At 46.5% G+C, this 12,211-nt stretch overlaps 2 protein-coding genes across 3 annotated transcripts in view; one reads left to right on the top strand and one right to left on the bottom strand.

Annotated features, from left to right (window-relative positions):
- LOC147443243 (glycine-rich protein) overlaps positions 1-12,211 on the top strand; it is a 148,765-nt gene that overhangs the window by 102,221 nt on the left and 34,333 nt on the right. The gene's annotated exons all lie outside the window — the stretch shown is intronic.
- LOC147443244 (uncharacterized) lies at positions 1,883-2,636 on the bottom strand. Its single transcript, XM_086529155.1, has one exon. The coding sequence runs from the start codon at positions 2,418-2,420 to the stop codon at positions 1,893-1,895; it is 528 nt and encodes a 175-aa protein (XP_086385281.1). The 5' UTR covers positions 2,421-2,636; the 3' UTR covers positions 1,883-1,892.

Below are 12,211 nucleotides of genomic sequence, written 5' to 3'. Positions count from 1 at the left end.
GAAAGCGCGCGGTTGAAGAGGTGGGCAATGAGTGGTGCCAATGCATCACAACAATATATAAGATGCTCTGCCTGTAGGCCTGCCTGATCTCTAGCCCTCCCATGTTGTAGGTGGGATATAGCTTTCTTCACCATGTGGGTGGTGAAGAAAGTAGATGATGTGGGTCGGGTAGCCGATGGTGTAGGTATGGGTGGCTGTCCTGGGATCTCGTATAAGCTCTCGGCATATCTGTGCCATGTCGCTGGGTCCTAAATAGGAGTGGATGGCCTGGGAGGTCTGATCCGACGCCATGCCTCAACACTATTCTTGCTCATGAGTAAATGATAGATGTCCCAATACTGGTGCTCCTCCCACTCCCGTCTTTTACGACGGGTAAGTGTCTGCATCTTGCGCTGAGCCTGGCGATGTGTAATCTCCCCTCTGATCTCCAGTATATGTAGGTGTCTGTGTAGATCTCGACATTCGTCGTCGTACCACCTGTTTTGTGGTATAGTGCCAGTGCGTGGAGGGTGTGTGTGTATGTGATGTGGGAAACTTTGAGTGGCTGACACGTGTAAGATGGATGTAATGTGTGTGGTGAGTGTGTCCAGAGGTGCTGTGGGGTCTAAGTGTATAAGGTGCTCATGCAGGTGATGTATATAAACAGGAGTGAGCTCATGAGTGAAAGAAATGGTAGTGTAAGTGTGAGGGGGGGAGGCGGGGGGGTCAGCAAGGTGTGTAGCAAAAAGGGAGAATGTGAGATAAGTATGATCCGCCCCTATCGGTGTGCGTGCAACGCTGAAGGAGTGTATAAGCTCTGCTGTCTGGGTAGAGCCCAACAAATAGTCTACTATGCTCTCTCCGCCACTGTGTGGGAAGCAAGTGAATCCCCCAGAATCTGGCCACCTCGCCATCCCGTTATAAATAACGAGATGGTGCCTGCTGCCAAGCTCAAGAAGGTGTCTGCCATATCCAGTGTTGTCCTGTCCCCCATCTGCAGACACTCTACTCACCCCCATGTCCTCTGCATGAAGTGCCCTCATGATCTCCGGCTGCTCCATATCATAGATCTCACACTGTCGGCTCTGTGTCCTCCCGTTAAAGTCCCCCATGAGGAGGACTTCCCCGAGTGATGTGTAGTGAGAAATGTCCTCCGACAGTCGAGAGTAGGGGTCCTGGATAGCATATCGTGATCCATGTGGTGAAAAGTAGCATATGGCAATGTATAGCCGCCTCTTGTGGGTGAGCTCTAGCCGTACCCACATATAGCATGCCTCCTCGTCTCTACTCATCACCTGTATCCGGTTGTGTAAGCTCTGTTTGAATAGTATGGCCATCCCTCCTGACCCTCGAGCTGTACTCTGTCTGGTGATGGTCTTGTAAGTCGACTCCCACTGGAATCCTGTGACTACAGGTAGTCCTCTCTCTGGGCTCTCATGTGTCTCCGTAAAACATACAAAGTCATGCTCACTGATGATCTCCTCTAGGCGCTCCGGATGTGTCCATATAGAACCATTGCAGTTCCAGACTGCCCCTCTGAGTGGTGTCTCCTGTGCTAGTGTATGTGTCTCATAGGTCCCGAATCCCTATGAGACTGGGCGGCCGTCGATGAAGATTCTACCATCTCGAAAGAAGGCCTTTTTACCTTCTTTCCGTGCCTGAAGGACCCTGGGCATGCATGATTTCCTGTGCTTGATCTGCATCCTAGTGAGGTCCTCGTCCATAAAGATATGGCTGCCCTGGAGGCCTCGTAAGAGCACCTTTTTGCGAAAAAAGGTGGTGCGGTCCTCATCTCCTCGTAACTGCATGATCAACGGGCGAGCTCGAGTGGTGTCACGGCCGGCTCGCCATGTCTTTGTAAAAGGCATAGTCTCTTTGTAGCCTAGTTGGCTACAAAGCTCTCGTGCATCCTCCTATGCTGAAGGTCCCTCTTTAAGGCCAGTGATCCGAACATTGTGTTTCCTCATCTGGCGCAATCGCTCCTCCTCGAGAGTAAGCTGAACCCTCAAGTGCTCTCCCATGTGAACCTCCTCGCATACCTCCTTCTTGATATTCTTTTTAACTACTTCCACCCATCCCGATTGTTTGGCCTCCATTTCTGTCTGGATCTCTTCTTTGATGTCTGCTTTCCATTTATTTTTGATCTCTACTTCTATGTCTTCGAAGCTCGAGATTTCCCCCTCTTCCCTGGAGATCCGGAGGTGGTTCATGCTTTCTTGTATACAGTGTATCTCCGTGTTGGAGGTGTCACGGAGTTCTTCGAATGCTTTCTTCCAGGCCTCCTTTTCTTCTGTGAGGCCTCTGATGTTATCCTCCATCTGCTTCATCTTTTCCGTCATCCTCCTTACTTCGGCGTTCAGTGCCTTGTCCGCATCTTTCTTGGCTTGTGTGATAGCTCTGGCTATCATGTCCTCCACTTCTTTCCTGTCAAGAGGTGCCATGGTCGAGCTCGAGGAGGCGAGGCTGAGCGCACGGGAAGCCTAGTGTTTACAACCCATCCCCTTGAATGTTGAGATACTAATGGATATGAGCGTGGCCTGGGCTGCCCGTCTCTGGGTTGCTGTGATGGTGGAGCTGCAGCACAATGCAGCACAAGGCGAGAGGTGTGCAGGGGCGAGAGGTGGACTGAAGGCGAGGGGTGGGCTGGAGGCGAGTGGTGCGCTGCTGAGGAGGCGAGTGGTACGAATGGTGCAGGTTGGGCGATGGCTGGCGGGAGATGCTGTGCGGCGGGCAGGGTGGCAGGAGGTGCTGCGCCAGTAGGCAGGCGGGCAGAGGCGGGAGATGTTGTGCGGGCAGAGAGAGAGAGAGAGAGAGAGAGAGAGAGAGAGAGAGAGAGAGAGAGAGAGAGAGAGAGAGAGAGAGAGAGAGAGAGAGAGAGAGAGAGAGAGAGAGAGATGAAATGAAATATTAAACGTCTTCAAAAGGCCAAAATGACCTATGAGACCAAATTGATACAATCCTTGTGGATCTAATCCAATGTCTGGGTACAAAAATAAAATAAAGTGAAGTGAAAGACTAAAACTAAAAGACTAAAATACGCTCTCCTAGCCTTCATCTTGTCAATGGATTTCTTTACCATCTCGACGGTAAACAAAGCACATGTATGTGTGCATGGCTTTGGCGGATCTGGAAGAGGTGGCTGCCTCGAGACGGTGTAGAGAGATGATGCATACTGACCCCATACCTCTGTAGAAGTGAGAAGTGATGACTGGTGGGGGGGAGAGCTCATGGATGAGTCGCCATGCCTCGCTTGAATCTTGGCTCAAAAACAACTGATATAAATCCTGCTCTAGCCGAGTTCTTTCGTCGCACCAAACGCCGAGAAGCAATCCGTGACTGCGTGTGAGTAATGACACTTAGAAGTACCTCCCTCTATGTCGGGGCTCTCGTCTCTCTGCACTCCTCATCATACCAACTATTTGGGAGTGTGCTCCTAGAAAGTCGGCGTTCCCCAGGCTCAGTATGGGTGTATGCTTCTGCGGCTGCATCCTGTAGTGTCTTTGTCAATATATAAGTGAGCCCCTAAAGGTCTCCCTGGATCCGTGCATAAGCGTCTGTAGATACCATCTAAGTAGAGAGAATTAGTCTCTGAAGTAAAAGTGTATCGGGTATGTATAGGTGTCTGTGCCAGTCGAGCTGTGCTGAACTGGAATGAGACAGTAAACGAGAGGAGAGCATGATCTACTGCTACCCCAATAGGTCTGGGCCCAACTGTAAAATCCTGAATAGAGGGTATGAAACTAGGCTGAGCCAAAACATAATCCATTGTGCTTGCCCTGTGTCTATGAGGAAAGCAAGTGAACCCACTCAACATTGGAAATCTGTGGAGGGCAATCAAGATTGCCAGTAAATGTGCAGTCCCCAAATCTGTCAGATATCCCCCATATCCAATGTGCTCTTCATCTTGCGAACACCTGGCCAATCCCATATCATTGACATCCAATTCTCTCAACATTTCCTTTGAGGTATCGTAGGAAGCTGTCTGAGACTCGCCGGTCATGGCATTCAAGTTTCCCAAAAGAATGACATCTCCATCCCTAGAGAACTTCCATATGTCCTCATCCAATATCATGTAGGGTGACTCCCCCTTGGGTGATGCATAATGAGATGTGTTGGGGGCAAATTAGCATATTGCAATGTAGAGTGGCCTCGTCTCTGCTCTCACTCTGACCCACATATATCTGGCGTGCTCATCCCTTCGAACAATACGAATGAGGGGTTGGAGCTCCTCTCTGAATAGGATTGCCACACCTCTTGACCCCCGTCCTCTATGCGTTGATCTCACCTCCTTCCCTACAAGTAGTCTCCCAATGGTATCTTGTGACTCTAGGTAATGTGCCGCCAAGCGTTTGATGCGTTTCCGAGCAAAAAATAAAATCTCTTCCTTTAAAGCTATCCTCAAAGCCTGCATCTAGCTTCATTGATCTATTACAATTCCACGCTGCCGTTTCAAGGTTGGTCCCATAGGTTTCGAACTGTAATGCGGCACATTTTTCCAATACCACTACTCTCCCTGTGCAACAAACTTGGACACCCCCAAGTCTAGATTCTGTCGCGACACAACAGAGATTCACTTCAAAACAATTCACAAATCAAGAGTCGACACGGCCCGGCGTAGTTCCGTGCCAAGAGAGATTGGCCCCAAAGACTGGCGCCTCTTTCGGTATTTCTTTTATGTTAATCTTTGAGCAAAGTACTACTCCCGCGGGTGCTCGCTCTCAGACTTTGCGTCCTGATGCCCTGAGAAGTGAGCTCCTTGGGTTACTTATAAACATTACAAGGGGTGCTAAAAGCAGAGACCCAAAAGCATGAAAACTCAAAAGCAAAAGGCCCAAAAAGCAACATGCACTTTTGGCGGAAAATCCGTACAGCCTTGTCAGTGCTTTTTGCGTCGTAAATTGCGGAAATTCTTTTTGTTTTCCTTGGGCCCCTCGTCCCTTGGCCATAAGTTGGGACAACTTTATTTGGTAGGGTCATGCCACGTCATCAGTTTGTAACATACCCCCCTCTTGAAAGAATTGTAATCGCCCTCGATTACGCCTACAAAACAGACATAGGCCATAAACCAATCACATGACAAATCAATCACAGAAAAATTCATTTCAAATCTCAGACCATGATTGCTAGCAATATATTTCGTAACCGCATCTAGATCCATCCCAGACCTCACTGATGCCAGATTAACTAATCCTTATTGCGATCATGTCTATAGAGACTTATGAGACCAAAATGCTGCAGTCATTTCGTCTTTTAGTTCTTGCACTTAAACAAGTCAAATGAGAGAGTACAAATCAATCATATTCAATTTCAGGAATTCCGTTTCATAAAGTCATACAACAGAATACTGTCAGCCTAGTAGTATCCCTGAAACCCAAAGGGGATATCAGTGACTCTATTCAATCGAGGGAATTTGTGACAAAGGAGCGGAGTGACTCCCCTCTTGTGCAATCCCTCTGCACCAGATTCAACCTTGCTGATCTGTGGGATCTATCCGAGTAGACGAAGCTAAACCGAATGCTTCAAGGTAAAGTTCCAAAATCTGAGGAGTATCTGCTAGGTCCTCCTCCTCCATCCACTCAAAAATTTTGTATTTAGTGCTGAGAAAGGGTGGAACCTTTTGAACACCTTCAATTATCTCAAATGGCGCCTTTCCACCAAAGGCAATTTTTATTCCCATTGAGTCTTCTAATCAGAAATGTAAGACTTCAATAAATCCAGAACAATTGAATTTGGAATTTCAGATTGCCCATCTGTCTGCGGGTGGAATGATGACAAGCACTGCAACCGCATGCCAATGTTCTCCCAAATAGCCCTCCAAAACAAACTCGTGAATCGGAGATCTCTGTCGGAGACTATTGTCTCAGGTATGCCATGTAATCGAAATGTCTGTGCAATGAACAGTCTCGCCAAATGGTCTGGCTCAACTGTTTTCTTCAGTAGAATGAAGCGAGCTTGCTTGCTAAATTTGACAATGACAGCCCAAATGCCATTGTGCCCACTCTGTGTCTTCGGAAGATCAAAGATGAAATCCATTGCAATACTTTCCCAGGGGCGGGTGGGAATGGGTAAAGGCTGTAGTAATCCTTGTGGCTTATGCCTGTCAAACTTGACCTTCTGGCATACTAAACAACTATGAACAAAGTCGTCCACATCTTTCTTGAGTCTCGGCCAGAATAAATAACGCTCCACACCTTTCAAGGTGGTGTCAATGCTGCGGTGACCCGTAAAAGGTGGACAATGACACTCAATCAAAACCTTTTCCCTCAACGGCTGTGTAACACACAACATTGTTTTCTTCATCAAGTAGCCATCCCGTATGGAATATGTAACAAACTTGGACACCCCAAGTCAAGATTCTACCGCGACACAACAGGGATTCACTTCAAAACAATTCACAAAGATACACGGTCCGGTGTAGTTCCGTGCCCAGAGGTATTGGCCCCAAAGACTGGCGCCCCTTTCGGTAATTTTTTAATATTAATCTGTGTTCAAAGTACAAGCGAGTCGGTGGGTGCTCACTCTCAGATTCTGTGTCCATATGCTTTGAGAAGTGAGGCCCAACCAACTTATTTATTGGTGCAAGGGATGCCCAAAAGCAGAGCCCCAAAAATCTCTAATTCATAAGCAAAGTTTTCAAAAATAATTGGTCTTCCAAAAGCTTTTAAAAATTAAAGCATTAAGCCCAAAAGTTGGCTAGCGTAATTTGCACAGATCCGTACAACGTACGGACTACCACGTCATCAACGTGAAATCCAGCACAGTTTTCGCCACAAAATTCGGGGGACAGCCACGTCAGCATTCAGTCAGTCGTCCGTATTGGCTGCCACGTCAGCTCGTGTGTGTGTGTGTGTGTGTGTGTGTGTGTGTGTGGGCACTGCCACGTCATCAGTTTGTGGCATACCCCCCTCTTGAGAGAATTGTAATCGTCCTCGTCCTCGATTACGCCTGCAAAAACAGACAGAGGCCATAAACTATCTTAGTAAACACTGACTGTTAGTACGAACGCACTAGAGACAACACATCTAGCACATGTACCAATCGAAAATCACATCACCGGACATCACTTGACATCACATGACAAATCACATTCAAATTCATTCCAAATCTGAGACCATGATTATTCGGCAACATATTTAGTAATCGCATCTAGATCCAGTCGGGACCTCACAGATGCCCGATTAACTAGTTCTTATTGCAATCATGTCTATAGAGATTTATGAGACCGAAATGCTCCAGCCAAGCCAAGACGAACGGCCTTCGAGACAAAGCATCTGAAACCAAGTTCTTCTGCCCCTGTACATGGACAATCGGGAAGTGAAACTGTGACAAGATGTTAGCCCACCGCATCTGCTTTTCCGAAAGCTGTTTCTGTGACAGGAAGTAGCGTAAACTCTGATGATCAGTGAAGACCGTAAAATCGGCTCCGAGTAGGTAATGTCGCCACTGAGTAAGAGCATGAATAACCGCCAAAAGCTCTTTCTCATAAATCTGTGTTGTCAATTCCGGCCTTGAAAACAATTGGCTCTCGTAGGCAATGACATGGCCTTCTTGCATTAAGATTGCACCCAGACTACGACCACAAGTATCACAATATACTTCAAATGACTTTTGCAAATCCGGCAAAGTCAAAACTGGTCCCGTAGTCAATTTCTCTTTCAATGTTTAAAAGGCAGTCAACTCTGTGGGTCCCCACGTGAAAGGGACTTCTTTCTGTGTCAGAATGTGCAAAGGGGAAGCGACCTCTGCAAACTTTCCAATGAACCGCCGGTAGTAAGAACATAAGCCCAAGAAGCTTCTAACTTCATCAACATTCTTCAAATCGGGCCAATCACGTATAGTGTCAATCTTGTTGGGGTCCATCTGTACTCCTGCCTGCTGAGACGATGTGTCCCAAAAAGTTTATTTCCGGCAAGAAAATTTCACTCTTCGTGGCATTGATAACTAACTTGTGATCTGGCAATGCCTGAAAGACTTGTAGTAGATGGTGTCTATGTTCTACCTCATCCTTGGAGAAGACTATAATGTCATCAAAGAAAGTGCCGACAAAAGATTTATACTCTCTGAAAATCCTATCCATCATTCGGTTGAAAGTTGTTGGAGCATTGGTAAGGCCAAAAGGCATCTCCAAAAATTCATATAAACCGAAGCTCGTCCGAAAAGCTGTCTTGTAGACATCTCTTGGTGCGATTCTGATCTGATGATATCTGCTTTTCAAATCAATCCTAATGAAACAAAAGGATCCCTGTAGTTGGTCAAGAATATCATTGATCCTTGGAATTAGGAATCTGTTCTTTATGGTGATTTTATTGAGAGCTCTATAATCAATGCACATTCTCCAAGATCTGTCTTTCTTTAAAACCAACAACACCGAAGAACAGTAGGGTGAAGTACTCGGCTGGATAAGACCCTTTTTCAAAAGGTCTTTCACTTGGTTCATAATCTCTTCATTGTGGGCTCGGCTAACACGGTAAGGTGGCCGGTTCGGTGGTGTGTTTCCAGGTATCAGATCAATAGTGTGATCCTCAGGACAAGTTGGTGGCAACTCGCCTGGCAGGTCTCAGAAAAGCAATCGGCATGAGTGGAGAAAATCTTGGCGTTCTTTATCAAGTTCCGACATATTCGTTCTGTGTTCATCATTTAACTCTTTCAAGTAGATAAACTAAACAAAAAGACTGGATTTCATTAATTTAGAAATGGTCGAAGCCAATACAATAGGGAGAGACTCGCCCTTCAATTTCACATCAAGTACAATTTTTCGGCCTTTTTCATTTGTCAAAGTCGCTTTCTTCGCTCGATAATCGACCACGGCGTTGTTCGTATGGTACCAAGGGAGTCCTAGGAGGACGTCACAACCTTCCAAGGGCATTATCTAAAAGTCCTCGTGCCCCAAATGCCCCTGACAGTGCAACCGAAGTTTGGCAATGACAGGTGTAATGGCTATGTCCCGTCCAGGTGCTGCTAGAATTGCCTCTGTTGGTGGTCCCATCCTTGGCTCCTCCATCAAAGAAAATCAGGGCTTCTTGATCTTTTACTTTGCCCCAAGCTCGGCAAAGTTCTGTACTTTCATCAATCGTGCTTGGGTGAGTACCCATGCAATCTGGAACCAATCTTGCTTTCATCTTGCCTTTTCTGCCACGTTCCTCTGTTGCTCTTGAACTCTCTGGCCTGTCTTTATTCTGTTCTTGATGTGCCTTTTTAGGGCACTTCGTGGAGACGTGCCCATGTTCCCTGCATCCAAAACACTTCCCCTCTATGATGTAATTGGCCCTCTCCCGAAGAGTGAGCCGGGGTCGTGTATCCTTGTCTGTCACGTGCACATCTAACCCTATGTGCATGTGGACAAGCTACTTCAAGTCCAAGTCAGCTTAGGAAGTGTTTTGGCACCTTTGTGAGTTTGTTCGCAAGCCGTGCATGTCTAGACACTTCAGTAGTTGCATATCCTCTTGTTGCACACAGCATGATCATCAATATTACAGTCAGTAGCCATCATGAGCATTTTATAGTGCACAGAACTCATTTTCCCTATTTTAGCCATTTTTCACTTATTATTAATAAGTGACTTTGTTGGGAAACTGGGTAGGGCAAATTTGCTAAGTTAATATAAAAGAAACCTGGCAATCACTCAGTAGAGGAGAAGAAACCAAGAGAGCACTGCAGCAGGCCCTCTAGATTTCTCCTCAGCAAGAACCTCAGCAAGAACAGCGTTTTGTCATCAAGTACCGCCGCCAACGCGCCAAGACTCCTCTGCATTCAGCGTTTGCAAATCAGCCTTTAGACCAGCGTTTTGGGACAGCCTGCATCTGTGTTTTCACCAGCGTTTTCAGCGGCTTAATCCAGCGTTTTCAGCAGATAAAAGCAGCCAAATACTTCAGCGTTTTACACAGATTTAAACCAGCGTTTTCAGCAGACCTAAAACAGCGTGTTCAGCAGGCTTATCTAGCGTTTTCCTAGCAGAAGACTCCAACGTTTTTCAGCCCAGATAGAGCATCATTTTGCAGCCCTGAAGTTAGCGTTTTCAGCCAGGTCCGTCGTCCTCGTCGTTGCCGTCGTCTCCGACTTAGATCCTCATTGCATCATAGCATCAAGTACTTGCGTGAGCACCTTGTATTAGATTTGTGCAATCAATAGCATAGACTTCTCTCGCCATTGAGAGAGGGGCCCTTGGAGGAGGGTTTGACAACATTCTGGTGTCATATTCTTCTCTCTCTCTCTCTCTCTCTCTCAATTAAAACTCTCTTCTTCTTCTTCTTCTCTCTCTCTCTCTCTCTCTCTCTCTCTCTCTCTCTCTCTCTCTCTCAGTCTCAGCACCTTTATTCACAGTGTCATTCACTGTGAATTTGGGCCTATCCTGGATTCATCTAGGTATATTCACTTGTTTGTGATCATTTGCACTGTCTCACTAAAGGAAGGGAAGGGTCTCCCTTCCGTAAGTAAAAGGAACCCTTGAGCACAGTTCGGAGCAATCATCTTGAGCAAAGTTAAACATTCACTTCTGCTACACCTTACATTGGTATCAGAGCTTTGGCAGTGTTCCGTGTCACTCAAGGAAAGAACCACAAGAAATTTTTTTTGCTTGTTGTGGCCGCATGTAACCCAATTCCACTTGGGCGAGTCGATTCCTAATCGTGTTTTGAAGAGTGGCAGGTAACCCAAGAAAGAAGGGCTTGTCTAGCCTCCCCTTGTTCCTCTTTTCACTCATTGCAAGCGGACCGTGCACTTAGCAGCCGGTCAATCGACATGAGGTGGGAAAAAGCAACCTTGGTGTGAGCGTAAGGCCGCCAAGGGGTGCGCCCGCAAGAAAGAGTAGAGCTCAGGTAAGAGAAGATCCTTCTCTAACACAGATTGCAAGCTAAAGAAAGACTTCAAGAACCTCAAGAACTCAAGGACTCAAGAACCCAAGAACCCAAGAACCTCAAGACCCCAAGTTCCTCCTGAACTTAAGAACCCAAGATCTTAGTGTATGGTCATCACCCGAAGCGGAATGGATACTTTGCATGAAGGTGATGAGCATGAAGGTGGTGAAGAAGAATTTTTCTCACCAGGAGGTGTTTCCGACTCTCTCCCTTTCCCCTGTACGCCACGGTTTGCACCAAATCCGATGGAGACTTTGGTCAAGTCGATGACAAACATGATGCTACAACAAGAGACGCAACGCGCTACCTTGGAGCACGAGCGCAACGAAAGAAGTTTAGCCTTTGAGCGTGAGCAAGCGTGCTTGGCAGCCAAGGAAAGATGAGCGGCCTTGGAGTTAGAGCGTGAGGCGTAGAGAGACCAACCCATGCAAGTGTTGGTCCTACAGGTACTTACGTAGAAACCCAAACTAATCAAAGATGTTGGTAGTTCAAGTAGCACAAGAAGAGATTCGGACTCCAACAACTTTGTCACAAAGAAGATCACGTTCAGTAAGTATGACGGTAAGATGGATGCTAGATTTATTCATTCTTGGTTGCATCAATTTAATGCTTATTTTGTGGCAACTAAGAAGATAGGAAATAGTAAGGTTTTGACGGCAACCATGTACCTTACCGGTGATGCCATTAATTGGTACTGCACATGGCAAGAGGCATAGTTGACCACGCACCTAGAGGAAGCCAAGGAAGGCGCTCCCTTTTTCTTCAATTGGGCCGACTTCCAAGACAAGCTCAAGGCGCGGTATATGCCACCACAGTACCTAGCACAGTTGAAAGACGATTGGCGCAGTCTCAAGCAAAATGGTATGCCAGTTATGTCTTTCTCTAATCGTGTTTTGCAACTCGGCACCCAATTACGCAAATTGGATGATGAGCGCAAGGAGGCATTCCTTTGTGGATTGGACGAGTATATCAAGTATGATGTCGAGATACTCGATCCAATCGATCTCAACAAGGCAGCAGGGATTGCTCTCGCACAGGAGATGAAGCAGAATAAGGGAAAGCCTAAGGAGAACAAGTCTTCTCAAAGTACCTCTCAGACTCCTCAGAACCCTCAGAACGGTAAGAATGGTAACTCTTCTAACCGATCTTTCTCTAGTCTCTCAGAAAAGAACTCACACAATGAATTTAAGGGTAAAGCTAACACACTTGCTAAACCTAAGCTCACTCCTCCAGATGAAAAAGCTGCACAAGGAATCATAGGAGGATACATCATGGCAGAAGAACAAGTCATTTATTCTAAGGAAGGTCGATGTTATCATTGTCTCATCAAGGGTCATATAAAGAAAACATGTCCTAAGATTGAATCTAACGACTCTAAA

This window comes from Adiantum capillus-veneris, chromosome 14 (assembly GCF_014529385.1).
Source record: "Adiantum capillus-veneris isolate H3 chromosome 14, ASM1452938v2, whole genome shotgun sequence".
Lineage (NCBI taxonomy): Eukaryota > Viridiplantae > Streptophyta > Polypodiopsida > Polypodiales > Pteridaceae > Adiantum > Adiantum capillus-veneris.
Note: the sequence above shows the minus strand (reverse complement) of the source record. Positions and strands in the feature narration are given on the sequence as shown.